The sequence below is a fragment of the Manacus vitellinus genome, unplaced genomic scaffold (assembly GCF_001715985.3).
Source record: "Manacus vitellinus isolate BGI_N305 unplaced genomic scaffold, ASM171598v3 scaffold_0_pilon, whole genome shotgun sequence".
NCBI classification, from domain to species: Eukaryota; Metazoa; Chordata; class Aves; order Passeriformes; family Pipridae; genus Manacus; species Manacus vitellinus.
In genome coordinates, this window is record NW_021938789.1 from 34,732,145 (window position 1) to 34,752,777 (window position 20,633).

At 37.0% G+C, this 20,633-nt stretch overlaps 1 protein-coding gene across 2 annotated transcripts in view; it reads left to right on the plus strand.

Annotated features, from left to right (window-relative positions):
* The window catches only part of MARCHF1 (membrane associated ring-CH-type finger 1), a 149,746-nt gene extending 129,473 nt beyond the window's left edge, over nucleotides 1-20,273 (plus strand). For both annotated transcript variants that reach the window (XM_008933124.3, XM_029963154.1), the window contains exons 6-7: nucleotides 15,837-15,984; nucleotides 17,964-20,273. In XM_008933124.3, coding sequence (XP_008931372.1) covers nucleotides 15,837-15,984; nucleotides 17,964-18,265 — 450 coding nt within the window. In that variant the 3' untranslated portion in view covers nucleotides 18,266-20,273. The remainder of the gene's footprint in view (nucleotides 1-15,836; nucleotides 15,985-17,963) is intronic.
* Nucleotides 20,274-20,633: the final 360 nt, after the last annotated feature.

The window sequence follows — 20,633 nt, forward strand, 5'->3', positions numbered from 1 at the left end:
TTTGTTGCATCTTTGAAGTTTGAGTCAATCTAGAACTGGGCAAGTTTTGATTTAAAATAAATTTCAGTGTGAGAGCCCTTGAAAAACATGTAGAAACTATTACTTATGACTAGCATATGCATACACAGTAGTGTTTCTATGGCAAAAGACATCTTGGTTTCGTCAACCTTGCACGGGTAGCAGCAGTTCAGAGAAATGATAGCACATGGAATTCCTTCACATTTCCCATCCAGAAAAATTTTCTACTAAGTCCCTGATGATAAACCACTTCTGAAGAGAGAATTGAAGTTGATTTGAAAAACAAAGCTTGTGATAGGAAAGGAAACAGTTCTCAAATGCCAGGTAGATCTGACTAGGTAGGCTGGAAATCGAAACAGATATAAACAGACAAAAAGAAGGCTAAAAACTTAATTATATTCACTTGCGTTTTAGTAATTGCAGATAAATTTTAACTAATGTGACAGAAAAGAGATAATTGTTTAAAAAACCCTGCCTGTTGCATATCTTTGGGGGATTCTTTTTGTATATATGTTTCTATTTTCCACCCAAATTGCTTAAACCTTTCATCTAATAAGTACTCTCACAGCAGCTACTTTCCTTAAGAGAATACTCAGATAGCAGTGTTTTTAACAAAAGCCTTTTCCTGGTTATGTTAGATAATACAGCATCTTTTAAAAAGGTAAACAAAATTTATAGCTACCAAGGAGAAAAGGAATGGAAAATGTGCATAACTTGATATCAGAAGTAGGAATTTTTAGTTCTGTGTGTTATCATTACCACCTCTCCCTTATTTTTAAATTGAAAGAAACTAAGGGAGTACTGAGAGACTTAGTAATGTAATTCCTGCAAGTCTGTAATTTCTTAATTGAATGATTGCCACCTTATTCAGCTTATCATTGGTTCTCAGGTATGTTTTATATTTCTGACACAGGAAAGATTAGCCTCTTCTTTCAGGTAGGATATTTTTTTTTTTTTGCTCAAAGCAGTGCTCAAATGTAGTTTATCTATCTGGCAGTATATGCTGGCAACATTCCTCCCTTCAAGTGCAGTGCTAACAAATATTTGACTTGTGTAGTATGGACCCAGCATCTAATTATATATCCTTTCTTATAAGTGACACTCATTTCAGAAACCAAAAGCGAGGTTTCCAAAGTCTGTGCACTATCATCACCATCGTTCAAAGATTTGTGAAACACTAAAGAGTTTATGAGAAGCTGTTTTGCAAACCAAGCATTTTGACAGCTGTTGTAAAGACAAGGCAAGGGAGGAAAGAATGATCATGAGACCTACCATCTGAGTAGAGCTGACTGCTAACTTTTCACCCAAGCATCTTTTATAAAAATCATTGAAAGTGCTTTTTTTGGTCAAAACCTATGTATTTTGCAAAAATGGAAAGTTCCAATGAAACACTGTCAAATTTCTTGGAAGGTTTTACACAGCCCAAAACCTCAGCTGTGCAGCATTCCCTGGTAGTCTGTGTTTTCAGAAGATTGGCACAAAGAATGGTTACCAGAGACCAAAGTGCTATGGGAGAGGCAGCCCTTAATGCCAAATCTCTCCACAATCCTGTCTCCTTGATGCAGGATTTGAAAAGCACTACAGACTCTAGGATTTCCAGACCTTGAAAGCTTTGAGTTTTGCAAAGGGTTGGCTCTGTAGTAGACCTCGAGAGCCTTCAGTCTCCAGAACTAAGTCTGGCCTGGCAGCAGCAAATCAAAATTTCCAAATGCCTGGTATTCTTTGGTCATAATGGCAGGGACATTATGAGCAGTTATATCTGAAAACAATTCAATTCTTGTCAACTTTTTTGTATGCTGAGTGGAAATGGCCAAGTTGACCAAAAATTTATTAATTTTGCTAATAAGCTTTGAGGAATTCTGAAAACAGATTTCATTTCAATGCTTCCTAAACAAAGATCATAGATTTTGTTTCAAGAGAAGAGTACCTATTCAATTCCATGAGAAACTAATTTATAAAAAAAATAAAAAGGAAATTATTTCCCCTAAAGTGAAAGTTTCCAACCAGCTCCAGATGATGGCATTGCTATGGCCATTAGACCTGGATTTGAAGTGACATTCTACAAGTGGAAGGGTTGCATCTCTCAACCAGTTCTGATTATTTTATTTTTACTCTCTCATCAGTCATGATATGAGTTTCTAAAGTTTGGTTCTTGGCTGTGCATTGTTTCATTATGATGAATTTTATCATAATACCTTTCTAACATGCCTACTTCTGGTCTCCTGAGGGGAAAAAATTACAGACCACTGAACTTAATTACAGGTATCTATAATTTTGGTTTTTGCAGTATCACAAAAGCATGATTTAGATATAAAACAAACAATTTGTTTCAGTAGTGAATGACCATCTTTATTTATGCCTTAGCCTTTCATGCACCCTCAACATTTTATAACAAATTTTTTGTCAAAATCTAAGGTTTTATAGCAGAATCATGTTGGAATATCATGTCATACAACTGTTAGCATGCATAAGTGACAATGTGGAGCATACTAAGTTAACATAAATTAAGATAGTTGCTATTAAATCAGTAGGTTTGTGCCAATGTGCAACAAGTATTTAATTAGAGAATCCCAGAAAGCACCAGTCATCAAATAAAACTTAGTTTAATCATTTTAGTGAGTCTTTGCATTAAAGTAATCCTATTAAGCATTGATCAACAGGCATTGCAAGTGTTTCATATATGTGAGTAGGTCTAATGACTCGGCTCAATATAAATTTAGAGATTAAATATTAAGCATTGCTTAGTGTGTCTGGTTTATTTCTCATAGTCTCTGTTACAGCTGTCTGTGGTTATAAATAATACAGTTCCATTTGTAGCTTTACCTCAGCATTTGCAATCCATAATGCAGAATTTATAAAGTGACTTTATTGTGGAAGGAATTAGTGGGAAGAAGCTTGTGTGAGTTCCTCATTGAACTCTCTCAGGTAATAGCTTCACCTGGAGGAAACCACTTCTTTAAAAGGATGAAATCCTGGTATATTAGCACCTACATTTCATATCTCTTGAATTTGGTTTAAAGCGTAGTAGAAGCAGGAATTGAATGGAAATACTGTGAGTATGAAATGGGTTAAAAGGACCTTAAAATTCAGAAATGTCTTCAAATGGAGATTTCTCAATATTGTCTCACTATACTTCAAAATATTTTTCATATTTAAATTCTGCTATCTGTTTGAGATGTCTGGTATCTGATGAGATGTTTTGCTTCGATGCATTATCCCAACAGATTATTCTGTGGTGTTGGAGATGAGTATTTTGTCTTCCAATTTTTTTTTTTAATTATTTACAAATAATGTCTTATTTATGTGAGGCATAAACAATACTGCACATTGTTACCATGTGGTTGCTCTTGGTCATTAAGGAAGACCAAGTCAATTTTTTGTTTAGGGCATTATGTACCAGTTGAGGTTAATTTTCTTTCTGATAGAAAGGGTATCTGAATGCATTCCTTTTAAAAATAGAAAATTGGGAATTTTCTTTTAGAACAGAGTAATATGTTTCTGTTAAATTAAACAGAAGCAAACCCAAATGCTGATAATGAGAGGAACTTGATCTTATTTATTTTGAATGTGTACATATATCTTTTAAATGTTTACTCCTCTTCTATTCCATATTTGCCTATATACTGAAAATATGATACAAGGTCCCTCCCTTGAGTTTTACACCCTTGAACTCTGTGCAACTTCGTGTATATCCAGCTACTGTTATTAGAGAAGGACAGAATGCTTTCTGTCTGCTTGATATAATTTATTTTATAAATAAACAAGAGTGATAAAATATGCAGGCCAACTTTAACTGTCATGCAAAATTCAAAGTTTTATGTCCCACTTGGAGATACATGTTTCACAGCTGCCCAGAACAGGGTATTTAGGCCCTGGAGAGAAGTTAGGGAACAGGCTGGCACAAATTTCCATACAAAGTAAAAGTCAGTTCAAGCGTATCAGTGCCCCTTTGTGGTCAGACTAGTGATAAAATCTGTCTGGGAAAGATTTCAACTGTTTGATATAATGCTGATTTAACTGCTAGATCAAAAGCAAATATTTAATAGTTTAAAGATACTCTGTTTGTTACAAGATCATATTGGATCAGCAGGAGCTATGTAACTAATTCAAAGGTAGGGTTTGAGCCAACAGACAACTTATGGGTAATGCCCAGCTGTAAGGCAGAGATTCAGCAATTCTGCAGGCTCCTTAAAAAAAATGTGAATCATCTATGGAAGCAACAGAAGAAAATTAGAATGTTGCTTTGATCTATGACAGACAAAAGGAAAATCTAAAGTGAATCTCTAAGTCCCATTTCACTCCCAGACTTCATGTATCACTAGAGATACATCACTTCTGCTCCCCCCTATTGGAGTTATCACTTCATAGGGTGCCTTTTTTTACAAAACAGTTGTCACCTGCACTAATCTAAAGTCAGTTGTTAAATCTCTTACCTAATGTGGGAGAGAGACAGATTCAGCTCTCTTCTCTGTGCTGAACACAGTCTTATAGAAAGAGTAAATATTGAAAAATATGACTGGAGGAATTGATTCATAATGGGATGCTTTGTGGATAAATCTTCTCCTTATAAAATCTAGTAGCATGTATGAAAAATTCATGACAGCAAAATATGTTAAGGGTGTTGTTTTATTTTTGGTTCAATTTGTGTTTACATTCCTTATTTAAGAGTATGATGATCACTGCCAAAAGTTATATAGCCTGCAGAGAAATGTGCTATGAAATCAAAAGTGGTCATCATTAGAAACTGCTTCTCTTGACAGAGTAGACTCTACAAGCCAGAAGCAACCTGCAGAGTCTCCCAGGAGAAACAAAAACAAACAAGAAAACCAACCAAACAAACCCCAAACTCTGAGCAGTCATTACCATATTGCTTGCTGTTTGATTCTTATTGCCCTGTGCTGTGAAGTATGAACCATCTGGCTTTTTCATCTGTTTTCTGATAAGGCTTATGATAAGAAGTGATAGCAAATATTGCATAGGTCTGGTATCATTGACTTGCTGTGGGATTAGTTCCCTTTCAACCCAATTTGGTGAATACTTTGCACTCCTTAATATAGAAGAAGATCCTACATTTCCTTTTGATTTCTGGTGCAGCTACACCTCCTCTGGTGATTATCTTTCTTCCAGTAAACTGTCTCAAAACATCAGTAGCCTCAAATAATTTCTTGCAATATGTAGGGTCAGACAATTCACCAGTATGCACAAAGGCACAAAGCTATTACTTTCTCATTGGCTGTCAGTCATTATAGAGAATAACTTTGGGCTCAAGGGAGGATGTGTATATTAAAGCTTTTAAAGTAAAAATGATTTCATAGCATTTATATCTGATTGTGATGCCCTGCGGATGCCAGGGGCTACTTTGTTCAGACAGTTGCATTCTTAATTTTTGAGAGTATTAATATATTACTGCTAATTTATCTGTATATAGAGAGCATGCTGTAGTTCGCAGAATAATTTTGTCTTGCATTTTGTGCCACAACAAGAATACTAGTTCTTAGCTTTTTCATAGTGGTAGAATTCGTGCTAGCTTGTCATCTCCATGTCTTTCTCTTCCATTCAAGACACAGCTTTATGCACACAGCTGTTCCAGTACCCATGGACCTCTGACAAGAAATTCTTGTGCCTCCTACCATCATAAGATAACCTTAGGCTTTCTAAAGGCCTTCTAACCATGATACTTTGCTGGGACACCCCCAGTGCAGCAAATCCTTCCTGGAGCTGGAATGAGATGTTTTTACTGTCATTGCTTTGAACTTGCATTCTTTAAGAAGCAAATGAAAAATCTTACACCAGAAAATTAAATGAAAACTATGTCCTCTTCTAATTAGTTGCTAGTACCCAAATTGGCTGCTTCTGCTCAGAGCATTTACAGAAGTCAAGGGAATTCAGGAGATTGTTTAGGTCTGGGTATTAGTAGAGTTATCCACTATTTCACAGAGCCATGAACGTGAGCTCTGGGAGGTACAAATCTTCTGTGCTTTCTCAGGCTGAAGTAAACAGTTTGATCTGAGCTGTTTTACAGATGCAACTTGCATCAAAAGATTGAATTTCCATTTTAGTTAGAGGGTCCTACACTATCCTGCAGTTCATTAGCCTCTCATTTTTTAAGAACTAGGGGTCTCCTTTTCATTTTTTTGTTTCAGCCCTTTCAGTGTTTGGTTTTACAGCTTGACCTCATCAATAATTATAACCAAGGAGAGACTGTGTAGCCGAAGCATTGAAATTAATTAAGAGAATCTCTTGATACTGGCTTTGCAACTAAAGAAAATGTGAATGGATTGGTACCCTGGCACACAATGTAGAGCTAGTAATATGAAATTTAAAGAGCATAATCAACCCAAACATTGACCTAAACCAGTCATTTTTATTCATGGAGTTTTGTACAAATGCCATTCTTACTGTTTAATTTTGAAGTTAGTAATTTTACCAACTCTAATGGGAGTGGGCTGCTATTCACGATCTGATTAATGTATATCATTATGTGTCACGTAACTAACACATACAATTTTACAGTTGCTATTTGCCTCAAATTTATTTTGCCTGGAACCTATTGATGTGAGAATGATCTGCTCACAGGCTGATTCTTGCTTGTTGGTGGAATGAATGCATGCTAAAAATGGCTTCTCTTTGACAGAGTGATGTTCTCTTGAACACAGAAATTTCAGTAATTGATCTAAATTATGTACAAATAAGATAATTATGAGTTTATTCAGTATTTTTAATTTTTTTTTGTTAATTTAATTTTATTCCTGTAGCATTTTATTAAAATTACTTGGGAAAAAAAGGAATTTTTCCCCAGAAATTATTGAAGTCTTTATTCATCTGCTCCAACTTGTATGTGTCAAAATTGGAACATATGGTATTAGTTCGAGGTTTTTCAGAATTAATAACTTCCCTCAGGTCTTTACCAGACCACTAGGCTGTAGTTTTGTGTTAATCACAGTAGCTTTCCTCAGCGCAAATTTCCTCTGTTTTGTTTTTATTTAGTTGCATGAAAAGAATCTCTCTCGTGGGAAAATTAAAAGACAGAGAAGGTAACTGTAGCTATTCAGCTATGGGAAGTCAGTAATCTTGCTAAAGCCACATTTATAGATAATTAATAGCATCAGCTCCTTTTTTTAATCTTTGTTGCATGCAATTCAGATGTGTATATACTGTATATATAATTGCAAAAAAAAGGTATGTCTAGGTATGTTTGAACAACAATGTATTTAAAAATAACAGGGTTTTGGTATACAAACACATTTAAACCAAGCCACGTCTTTGTAACAATTCAGACGGATTCTCAGCAGGCTAGACATTTTGACATTGAGGAAATTAAGCAGTGTGATGAATACTGGAGAGAAGGCAATTGAAGTAAAGACTTTCTAACAAAACTGTGATCATATATTGTGACTGTGTCTTAGCTGCCTAAAACAACAGATCTTCAGAGAAACTTCACTTCAGTTGGACAGGACTGAAGGATTAAAGGAAATGGAGAGGTGTACAAGACTATGTAATGGAATCTTTGGCTCCAGCATGTTGCTATATCCACCTTGCACTCTAATTTTTCTTCTTTTCCTATTTCTACCATGCTATCCCAGTCTTCATGCTACATTCATCACGCCATTTGAGAACAAAATACACTCAAATGTGCAAAGGGAACCCATCTTACTTGATTTTCAAAGACAGACTCAGGCATAGACTGTTGGGGGATGTTTTTTTATGGCGACTGTAGTGGAGGAAGGACTTATGATTGCTTTGACCACGGCACAATCCGTCTCAAATCCTCCACTGAGCATGTGTCATGGCTGCTTTTGTATTGTCTGTTGAATACATACTGCAAAATGCAGCACCTCTCCCTGCTTTGGTTGGAAAGTGAAATCTCAGCATAACTGCCCTTGCAGCAAAATTATGGTCTGTGCTCATGTGGTATGGCAGTCAGATTGATTGATTCTTTTTTTCATGGTTTTCTTTGTGTGTGTGTGTAAGTTGTTGTTTGAGAACTGGACTGAGATTTAAAGGCATTTGCTAATTAGTGACTGGAGGAAATGTCATGCCTTCAATTAGATGTGTTGCTCTTTCAGAAATACAGAGTAGACAGAGGCAGGTGTCAACTAGCTGCAAAGAGAATAAAAGTGACAAACTAGATCCTTTTGATAGAATGATGGTAGAAATACTGTAGGGAGAGCTGACAACAGTAGCATCTGTTTCTTTTCTTGACTAACTGTGATAAAAGTTAGTGGAGACATCGATTCTGCCCTGGTTTTCCTTGTTTCTTTACAGGTTGCCCACATGTCGCTTGTTTTTTGAGTTTTGAGTAATAAAGTCATATGCCTGAAGTAAATCTTTCTAGAGCTCTTGGTGCCTCTTTTTCTTAGTACCAGACATAGTTTTGCATTCTGGTGATAGTTCAGTCCTGATCAGTAGTTTAATGTTTTACCTGCAGTTTATCTCTCAAGATTATCTTTTTAGATAAGGTAGCTGAAGCTTACTATGCTAGAAGATAATCTTTTTCTTAAATATCTTACAAGGCAAGCAAAGAAAAAGCAATTTTAAAAGAGAAGTTCATGACAGTACTGAAGACTCTATTGAACAAAAAATTGGTTAATGTTTTTTCAGTATTCAAAGAGGATGCTTGGAAAATAAACACTGTCAAGTACTTCTGCATTCTATATATTGATGCAAAACAATTTCTAGCTGATGGGAACTAGAAAGAGACGCCCAATATGGAGACATTATGCTGTAACTGTTTACCATGGGGTTTCTTGCCTGTCTCTCTGAAGCATCTGGTATTGGCCTCTATCCAAGACAGAGCATTGGATGAGAGGGACATAAGGTCTGGCTATTCCTATATTTCCAAAGCATAGCATTTTTTTTGTTGTTTAGTCTATGTTGGCATGATTAGGATGCAGGCACTGAAGTTCTTTTAGTTGGTAAAAAACAAGTGTTCTCAATATTACTTCATATTGCAAAACCAGCTACTTCATTTTAGAAATTAGATTCTCGAATTACTTAATTTTTATACTTTTTAATTTCTCAACTTCTATTTTACACTTTTAAGGGTTTGCTGATTGATGTCATACACAGCTAAACACAGTATGTTTGTGAAGAGTGCATACTGATCATATCACTTAAGTCCAGTGGTTTTAACTGTCACTTAAAAAAAATTAATGTGCGGTCTTGATTTTGATAAAACTGAATAATTAGTTCTTTGCAGATGATAATCTTAAGATGTTTATCAAAGTGAGATTTTTCATTATGTATTTCTTTTATTACTGTAGATATGCATATTGCACATAGAAGTGAATTAAATTGTGTGACTTTAGAAATGCACCCATTTCTGGTTCAGTTTTAAATTTTTAATAGGTATTTTAAATTCATCACAGACATTCATTTGAATTCCAGCCAGCTTTGTTTAGTGTCTCCTAGGGACAGAAATAGTTTTTAGGTAAACTTCGGACAGGTTTGTCAGAGAATGATTTGTACTAGCTCATCCAATGAGCTAATCAGATCAAGGTAAGGTTGTGCATAGATAGGGCCATACGATGCACCATGTGACATGGGATTTTTAAAATTTATTTTATTTCCTTGTTCAGTGATAAATGTAGCAGGGGTCTAATTATGGCCTTCTATTCTTGATCCTTACAAGAGTTTCATCTCTGGGATGTATCTTTTGACAAAAGGCAATGACAAATATGTTTTCTCTATTTTCTGTAAACCTGCTCAGTTATTCCTCTCTGAATGTGCTCTGAGATGTGTTTGGGAAAAGAACGCAGCAGAGGTGTTTTTATAGCCCAAACCCTTTTCTTGTCAGCCATGAGACCTCGCACATTCTGTTGGACTGTCTGAGGGGCACTTCTCATCTTGTAGCAGGATGTGGTAAGGCATGTCTTGACCTTCCTTAAAATGCAGTGCCTCGGGTACAGGCTGTAACCACATGTTGTTTAGATGGCAGAGTGGCCCAGAATGCTTTTATTCAAATAACACATTTCGAATTCTCATCTCTTAGGAGTACTTCAAATCTCCACAAGGCTATTTTATTCTCCCAACATGTGTGGAGCCCTGTTGTCCTTTATTACTATTATTTCTTCCTCTTCCACCCACTGCACAAATTCCATTCCCACAAACTACCATGGCAGCTGCTTTCCTCCAGCTGGTAGGTTGATAGCAGTGAACAACTCACTGTGGAGCCTGAGCCCTTTAGTACTGCAACAAGTGACCAGAAAACACTCTCCCTAAGATAAATAACTCTGAGCTATATGTTCAGACTATTGACATATTTCAGTGCTCAGCTCACTTCAGCATACACTGCTCCAGTTAATTTTCCAAAATGCTGGCTAGGTTCTTTGGGTCTGGTTTCAGATAAGAAAGATCTTTTTGTGTGTGTTTTTAGTCTGTGTGCAGAGGGCAGGTTCTACAGCAGTCTCTGGTTAATAATTTTAGCCTTTATTTTGCAGGAGTAATTACTTCAAGATAGAAGTTGGCTCAAACTATTTCTTTAGATTGTTGAAAGAATTCAGAAAATGTTGCATGACTACTACTACTAGGTGAGAGCAGAAGGAAGTCCTTCTAGCTGTGGGTGCTGTTTACATTACATACATAGTCATTTTTTTGCTAAATGATGGATAAGGAGAAAAATGTCAGAACAGAAAAAATATTTAATATTAGCTATGTCATACCCATACCAGCTTCCCCTGTCAGACCTCCTTACATGCAATTTTTAAAAACAGGGTTCCTGAAAATACCCAGGAGTTAAAAGTCCAACCATGCACAGCATGTTGCAAAGCAGCCCATTAACTTCACCTTCAATATTTGGCATCCTCAGTGCTGAGCCCCTGCAGGAGAAAGAGACCTTCAGTTGTAGAGGTGTGAATCTGAAAACCTGCAGTGGTTCTGCAGTTGCTTCCCGAAATCTTGTCTAGACAAAAAACTGTGGCCAGTGTGACAGAAGATAACCAGCAGCAGGAGGCAACATGTGGACACAAAGTGGTGTATGGGGGCAGGCAGGCAGTAAATCTACAATGTGGAAGTGGGGAAAAGAAACCCAAGCAGCAGAGTTTGCAGAGTGCCACTGTGAGGTGTGGGAACAGCTTCTGTGTGAGCAGTGTGAAGCTTTTGTGTGAGCAGTGTGAAGCTTTTGCGTGAGCAGTGTGAAACTTTCGGTTCTGCATTGGGCCATCATGAAACCACTTTGCAGAAAGCTTAATGTATAGAAGGGAATTAAAATTGCAATTTTGTTTCTGTTAAGAGAGGCTGTGTTCGAATCCAGGATATGAAGCAGCATACCCATACTCATAGGCAATGTTTTCAGAAGATACTAAAAAATATCCATATTTATTTGTTACATATTGGTTAATCAAGCTTTTATTAGAAGTGACATGGAAGGAGGCAAATTGTGATCCTTTAAAATAAATATCAGGGATTTTCTCAAACTACATTACAAGAAAGGGAAGTGGCTGGCTACATATGATTTAGAAGTTCCCTGTATGTTATTAGGTTTTTTTTCTTTTTAATTTTTTTTATTTCCCCAGAAGACTCATGACTACATTTTGTAATTATAAGAGTGGGTTATGAAATCAGTAACTGTTCTCTTGAAGTTTCTGAGTGACATAATTTTTAAGAAACAAAAGAAAAACCCGAGGTAGAAACCAAGAACAAGGTACAGTTTTACAGCTGCCACTTTCAGGACTATTCCAAACCTCTCAGGCAGTAAAGCATAGGAGTTCAGACTGAGGTGCACATCGTGTTTTAGAAGTAGTTGTAAGTAGTAGCTGGGGTGGGAGGTGTGTTTCTGATCACATTTACAATCCAGCTTCTTTCCTTTGGCAGTTCATTCTGGCTTCTTGGTAGGAACCTCTGAGGCAGGCAGACAGTGTGCTACCACCCTCCAGTGGTTTGCAGAGCACAGCGCAAGTGTCATGTTCGGAAAGCTTATTCGGAAAATAAAAAGGGGGCTGAGGATATTCCAAGCTTTCTGCTGAGGATACATATCGTTACACTTTGGATTTGTTTGGTGACTTGTGTAAAAAGTCTTTTGATTGTTGTTAGATGTTACAAAGTGTTTTAGCACACCTGTTCTATGAAGCCTAATGATATTCATGCGATTGCTTGCATTTGCAGGACCTTAAACCATCTGCATCTGTGATGATTTCCAGTCAATGTTGGTACTGCTGCCAGGATTAACGAACCTGTGGGTGGTGACAATTGGATGTACAGCAGTGAAGGGATGCTTCCTAGGGGGTTGTGCAAAAACTAGTTTGTCTAACAGTTTAGTGACTCAGTAATTTGCAAATTATTATAAATGTCTCCTCTGGCTGTTAGTCTTCCATTTCTTTCTCTCCTTACAGTCTCTAGAGCACCTTAGGTGTATTAACATGTAAGTTTCAAAAAAAAATTGCATCTGTGTACTTACTTTTCTGTTATTTTTCTGTTCTTGGTGGCATCTTATATTCTGTGCATGGCATGTTACAGTGTCATCAACCTGATGGTTGCATTTTTCCTAGATCACTGATGAAGATAACAAAACATGATGCAATTTATTTTTGTCTTGCTATCACGAATGTGGAAAGCCATGAGAACTGCATAAGCTTCTAAACACAGCAGGGATGAATTTATCAGTGGTTAAGGAGGCATTAAAGCGCTGTGTGACATGAAAGGTAGCACCTGCCAAACTTCCCCACTCAACTTCAGGCTGTATCAAGTCCTGGGCTGTAAAAATTTTCAATATGAGGCTATTGAAAAAATCCTAAAATAGTGAATTGCACTTTTCTGCTCCAAGACAACATAAATTGCTGGATCATGTACTAACATTACTCATTTAGTACAGAGTGACAGGAGTCACACAGTAAGTACTCTCTGTTCAGCCAATCTAAAATATGTGAGTAGGACAGGAAAGTTATGTCAGCTACCACTGGAATCACCAGGAGTACAACACAAAGTTTAATTGTATTTCCCCTTCTGAGTTCAGCTCATCACGACTGTAGTTGAGAGAACTGGGACTGCAGCTAGGGCAGGACAAAACCGAGACACAGCTTTGGGACGGGACTGCAGCTAGGGCAGGACAAAACCGAGACACAGCTTTGGGACACACTAAGAGCTGTTAAATGCTGCCATATGAGACAGAGTCTCTCCTTAGACCTTTTTCCTTTCTTGTATCCCAGTCTGGGAGTACAAGGTACTCTGCAGTGTCTTCCAGTTCCATAACCATGATGGTGGCCTCTCCCAGTCTCTACTCTCCCAGCTTATTTCTGGGGTGGTAAATACGCGTGTGGATAGAATACCCAGGCAGGCAGGCAGGCAGAGTGTCTCGTGGGAGAAGAAAAGGGGCCAGTTAGAGGAAGGAGAGTCCAGTAGGCCTTGGCTTGCTTTCTGGCTAGGTTTGATCATGGGATGTTAGCAAAAAGGCCTGCTTTAACCCTTTTCTGCTAGCTCCCTCTCCTCATATACTTTCTTGTAAGTCTCAGTAGAAGTTTGTGAGCTTGTTCCTTTACTTACCTGTCCTGCTTGTTGGTCATTTGGTTTTGTCTGGTTTTCTTCCACCTGCAAAATGTTTACATTTAGACTCATAGGACCAGCAATTGTCTTTGACTGGGCATTAAGTCAACACTTTGAGGCTTTTGAGTTTGTTAGAGCATAAAATGGCTACAATGAGACTGCACATATAACTGACAATGAAAATCTTGCACAGAAACTTCTCTCCAGTATACCAAAAAGTGTAGCACCACGGTTGAGATGACAGAAAAGTTCTGTTTAAGAACAATTCATTCTTCTTTATATTCAATGTTGATCTCTTACAAAGCATCCATAGGTAAGTGAGGGGCTAAGGTAAAACCCTTTTTTCCATCTGGACAAAGACAACTCTTTCTTTGGAAAGAGTCTTTTGCAAGACTTGCATTGAATTTTCACTGCAGAAAGGATGAAAGTCTCCAGGTCAAATGCAGTGTAACCCGATGACTGTAATAATATAAGACTGTGATAATAATGCCTCAGACTTTCTGGCTGGCCACTGAATATTACCTACATGAACCACAATGAATATAAAGTGTTGGGGTTTTATTACTTAAAAAAAAAAATTAATTTAATTCTCCTATTTTTTCAGACTGCCATACAAACCCCTGCAAGTTTTCACTCCTAAGTCAATGTATCAGAAATTGAAATGTCTCAGCTGATAAATAAACTGACAGCTCTGACTCTGTATATTACGTAGGAAGTGCTTCCGTTTTTCTAAGCAGTTAAACCTTGTGTTCATTAAGTGTGATCAGCAGGTCAGGAGAGGTGATTCTGCCCCTCTAGTCTGCTCTCATGACACCCCACTTGCAATGCTGCATCGAGCTATGGGGTCCCCAGGACATGCTGGAGTGAGTTCAGAAGAGAGCCACAAAAAAATCATCAGAGGTCCTTCCAACTCAAAATATTCTATTATTCGTTAAATTTTGGCAAGGGCTAGGAAAGGTTCTAGAGACTATGTTTTGAGGCAACAGCTCAGGCACATGCAAGCTTCAGCTGCCATTAGAAACCGAAATTTGTTTGTCCTGGTATGTCCTGCTCTAAAACCAGTGGCAGGAAGAAGTATTTCTGAGAGTTATTTCTCGTAGTGACATGGCATTTACCCCTCAGCTTTACTGCAACTGTGCTCCTTCGAAACGTGACCTGACAGCAAAAAGTGTTCTGGATAGAATGACCATATTGGTTCAGGTGAAAGACTGACCATGTAGCTTAGATGCCATCTCCAACCATAAAGAATTTAAGAAAATTTGTTTTTTTCCCAGAAACAACATTTAAAAACAAACAAACAAAGTAAACAGCCGGCAAAACCCAAAACAATAAAAAAACCTAAACAAGGAAAACATAGCTAAACTTGTGCCTTCAAAGTACATGTATGCTGCCTCAGTGCTCTGCAGTGGCCGAAGTTTCTGTCCCAGCCTTAAGCCGCTAAGGCTGGGCACTGATCTGAGCCCAGCTCTCTCTGGTGTTCCCAGGGCCGCAGGGAGGTGGCACTCGTGTCTCGTGCTTTGTACTGGTTCCCTTCCTCAGATGCTAGTGTCCGACTCCGAGATTATTCATTGGAATAGGGGCATTTTGCTTTTAAATGCCATATTCTTTCATCTGTTTTCAAAGACAAATGTTTTAGTAGAGAAGGGTTTTGTTTTAAAGAAGGGCTAAAAAAAAAATTATGCCCTCACAAGCAAGATTAGAAAATATTGCCTCAAGAGTTGCACTGTTCAAATGCAGGGAATAGCCTATTTAATCTTAAAATAGCTTTAAACTAAGATAGGATCTAGTACCATAATTCAGAAACATATGCCTGGAAGATCCTCCTTGCGTTATTGAGGCTGAGTGCTATCATGTACGATTATTTCCACATAATCATCTTTTCAAGTTTATTGAATTTAATCCTCAATAGAGTTGCATTTCCTGTGCTTTTATGGGAAGGCTGTTACATAACTGCGTTCCTCGAATTTTAATAAGTACTACAAACAAATGTTTGGGCTTTTCTTGTCTCATCACCAGAAGCGCAAATTTAAAATAAATATTCATCTTTTTACCTGTTTATTAACATGTTATGGCTGTACTGCAGTGAAATTACTTTAGATATCATTCACAAGCAGACAGAAATAGAACTCTTCATTCCTCTGAATCTGTGAAAATGAGATGATTGTGAATTTTAGAGTGACAATGCACATAGTCCTGTAATGTGTATTACCAAAATAAAAGGATTTGTTAATTTTATTACTGCTTGGGTTTTTGGCAGAAAGAGCCAGAACAGTCTAGTCAGTTTATTGCAAAATTTTACAGGTCTGATTTTTTTAACTCCTCTTTTTTAATTATTATTACAGTGGGAGAAACTACAGATGACAACAAGTGAGAGGAGGAAAATAGTGTGTTCAGTCACATTCCACGTAATTGCAATTACCTGTGTTGTTTGGTCATTGTATGTTTTAATTGATAGAACTGCTGAAGAAATTAAACAAGGCAATGATAATGGTAAGTATCTTTTACCTTCTTTGGTGTTGTTGATAATGCAGTGGCTGGCTTTGCAAGGCAGCTATATAACCAGTCACACTCTGTTCTTAAATAATAGCTCACAGACAAATGGCTACATCAAATGCTTTAATGCAGAAGTTCTGAATGCATCAGCATTAAAAGCTTATGTTATGCCCCTGCAGAGAGAACTCTATTTTGTGTAATCATTACAACAGCTTAACTAGCCTGCTGGTTCTTGCTAGGTTAATCTCCTATTATGTAGGTATTTCTAAAGCTCAGGCAAAGCGATGAGTCAAGTTCAAACAGCTCGGTGCAAGTTCAGGTCATTAAAATAGCAATTTATTTATATTACTCCCTTGAACCTTGATAGCAAGTAAAACACGATAGAGCCTTTTCATTAACAAGCTTCCTAATACAAACTTCCAAGAGACCGTGTTCCAGTTGTGTTAGTCCTTCATGTGGAACTTAAGAAGCATGGAAAGCCATTCCTGTGTCGTTTCAAATAGAATTTCACTGTGAATGTCCATGTTCCAGTTGTGTGCATTGTGAGGATGGTTAAACACTGGAACAGAGAGGCTGTGGAGTCTCCATCTGTGGAGATCCTGAAAGCCCAACTGGACATATGTAACAAAATCCATGTTTAGTGTAAGTAGGTTTCTTTTTGGGCCATACTTAGCATATGTGGAAAATATATGATAAACTGAACTACTGTTTTCCATTTCAAGTCTTAAGTCTATTTGGTCTTAAATTTAGTCTTAAATGTGATCATGATGATAAAAAACTTTTCAGTTTTGATCTGAACTGACTTCAAGCACAGTAGGGGAGCAAAGGTCTCTCTAACTTTGTTCTATATTCTGAAGTTAACATGGAAAACAAAACAGGTGGAGCTTTGTGCCTTGTTAGTTAGATAAATATTTGATGATACTCTTGATGCTTGCCTTTCTTGCCTATGAGACGAAAATAAGCAACAAGGCTCAATAAGTCACAGATGAATATATACTACAAAGTCTTGCTTTGGATTCTTTTGAAATGGATAACCCTGTTTTTTATCTGAAAAACCTGGCCCTGAGGACAGTACTAGGAATGGGTTTGAACTTTTATTTCTGAGTACATCACCCTACTTATTACAACGGGGAAGCTATTTCTGTGGATTAGCTGAATTTTCATAACAAAACAGCTAACATGAATTTTTTTTTGTTATACATAATGGAAAAGAATCACATTAATTATTCTTGGTAGGCTTAAAAAGTATTTATGATTTGTATAGAATTCAGTGTTTGCCAAATGTAATGGCTGATTTTTTTACACTAAAAGTGGACAAAGAGATGCCTTGGAGCTACGTGCAAAAATAAGTGTTTGCGAAGAGAACTCTCTTGTCCCAAAATTTGCTTGTCACAGGGGAGTACTTTTACAAAAGCAAACATGTATTTGGGGGGAGAAGGAAGAAACATGTAAATAGTTTGTTTTCTTCTCCATTTTCTCTCTTTAAATGAGAATTGCTGGGAAAAAGACAGTGAAGACTGGAGAAAAAACACTTTTTATAAACATATTTTGAGGAGAAGAAAAACTGAAAGCCCAGAATAATACTAGTAGTGTTTGTTAATATTCTATAAGTTTAAAAATCCTGTTTTAAATGAGTACCTCAAACTATTTAAAGGCTTGGGTTTTTTTTGTTCTCCTTATGGAAGTATACCATGCAAATCTCTTAATTGCTGTCTTGAGCATTATGCTTACTTTGTGAGAGTAGCCCTTGCATTTCCTATTTGACCAAATTGTGGTGAAGTCAGAAGTGGGAGGCAGTTTCTTGGCTGGTCTATGGAATAGGAAGCCCCTTCTGTTTTCTACTTGAGCCATAACTGCCCCAATAGTGTGTACATACCTGGGGATTCTTAGCAAGTGGCTTCAGTACATTTGATTGAAATTCAGCACTTGATATTCAATGTGTAATGGTGGTAATAAATATAGTTTCTATTCCACAGGTGTCCTTGAATGGCCATTTTGGACAAAACTCGTTGTAGTGGCCATTGGATTCACAGGGGGCCTGGTCTTTATGTATGTGCAGTGTAAGGTTTATGTGCAGCTGTGGCGCAGGTTGAAAGCCTACAACAGAGTGATCTTTGTTCAGAACTGCCCAGACACCATCAAAAAACTGGAGGAGAAAAATTCTTTGTGCACTCAGAGCTCAGACATCAAGGATGCGGTGGTGGTGCCAGTAGCACAGACAGGTACAAACTCTCAGCCAGCAGCAGAAGGAACGACATCTGAGGTCATGCCAGTTTGACAGAGACAGCATTGTTTCTTCTTTGCAGTGTAAGGTGTAGTGTATTCTACACTACAAATGCTACAAGAAAGTAGAAATGACTTTGCATTTTTTTCAGTTAAAAAAACAAACAAACAAAAAACAACAACAAAAAAACCCCATATGAAAACCAAAACCCTACAAGGAAACTGGATCCAGCAAAGCAACTTGTTACTGTATGGAATGTGACCGTTCGTGGAGTAGTTTCGCAACTAGTCAGCAAGTGTAGTGAAAGTGGAAGTGTAGAAAGTGCAATAGAGAACAGGTTTAACAGACAATGCCAAACCAATGTGACAAAAGTACTTTTTCTTTTTTTAAGTGGGATGGATGGGAAAGTAGAAACAGACCTGATATAATAACTTTGTTTACAGAGAACCAAAACCTTTAATCTGTTTACTACTAAAAGCTGTATTTGCTATTTATCTTTTTAAATATATGCTTCAAAGAGTACCAATCCAATCATATGCATTAACAAATCCAAGTATAGAGAGCTCTATCACAGCACTCACTCTCTAAGCTTCATACGGCAACGCACGTTCATGTGACTGTAGCGGAGCCTGAATGCTTGGGCAGCTGTGTCAACTAAGGATATTTTAACTGTGCCTGTATTTTTGAAAAGTAAGCAATTCCAACCAGTATAAGCTCATGTCTCCATAAGCTTACAGGTATATTTTTAAATACAGCTGTCAGCAACATAAGTACAGGGAGAAGATAATATGTAGATATGCATTTAAAAGAGCAGCTCTGCTGTTTATTTTACTAATAAGAGTGAATTAGACATAAATTTGATATGCAAAGTATTGAGGCAGAATTGTAAATGAAAAAAAAAGCAGTTTACTGCACGATCACACAAAAGTAAATTGACTATTATCACAGGTCTGAAAAAGGATGACACATACTGAAGATGGAAACCATTTCTGGTTTTATTTTTTAAGATTCACGATACAGAAAGGTAGATGTAAGAGGACATACCTACCTACATATCTTAAGAAAATATTAGTTTTTATCTCCTTTTTCTGAAAAGTTAGTTTTTATCTTCCTGGCTGAAAAAAACAAATCAATGGTTTCCTTCTGTACAGGTAAACTTGAGGTGTTAGAGGTTCAACAGTTCATTTGTTAACTTTGTGTTTTGAGCATTGTCATATAAAAATGAAGTGTGAATAGCATTAAAAGGTGCAATAGATAAATGAATGTAGATATAATACTCTGTCCAACAGAGTATATTATATATAAAGAACCAATTTTGTGATTCACTTTGCATACCTGTGGTGTTTACCATCAGGACGCAAGCGCAAGTATTGACTTGGAGTAGTTATGTACTGGTGTGGACGAGTCTGGGGCCTGAACATAATGTATATTTTAAAAAAAAGTTAAAAGTTTTGGGTTTTTTTAATCTTGTATTTAGGTAAAGGAGGAAAAGCAAAGAAGCAGATAAAGAACCAGAGTAAAGAGGATAGGAGAGCACAAGTTCTTTCAAAGGGGGGTATCTGCCACAATTACAAGTAAACTAGAGTTCTACAGAAGGCTTGACATTTCTAATGGTAAATTTTCTCTTTATATACTCAAGTATTTACAATAAAAAAGCAGAATCATCCCGTTCTTGCAAATATCCAGCATGCTGGGCCTAAGATGTACTGGAGTTTTTATACTAGGTATTCCTTTGTAATGTTTACTGGCTTAAGGCTCAGGGAATACTGGAAGTAGCAGTATTAGCAAGAAACGTGTCTTTAATCAGATCATTATGTTCTTTTGTATTGCAATTGCTCATGTAATTTGGCTGTAACCGAGTGATTGTCATCTGGCTAGACAGAACACAAAATCTTGGTGCTTGAATGGATCCTAAACATATGTCAGTATTTGCTGTAAGTTACTCCAGGTGAGTTGGATTAATGTTAAGTTTTTTTTATGTAATGTCACACAATTTTTATATAAAATAACTTCCCAATTATACAACTGCAGATCACAATTGTAGCAGTTTCTCCTTTGAAATGACATACAAGAGAAACGAAACCATTTCTCCATTTAAAATCGTGGAGGAGACTTCAGAAGGTCTCCAGAGAATGACAACAGTACTAACAAATGCCTCATAACTGCCAATGTTTAGGACAGTCTGCAACAACATGGTTTACAAAAAGTGTAAAAGCTACTTGCTAAAAGGTAAATCTCATGATATCTGAAGTTAGACACTTAAAATTACTAACTGCATTTGAATGTGTGGAAGGATGTTTACAATAAACCTGATGAATCATAGCAAAATTTACTGATAACATTATTATGAAGGATAATTAAGAGCTTTCTGCAATAATAGTTTCTTACTCAGTAACAGTAACCCTGCTCCTCTAGGCAGCTT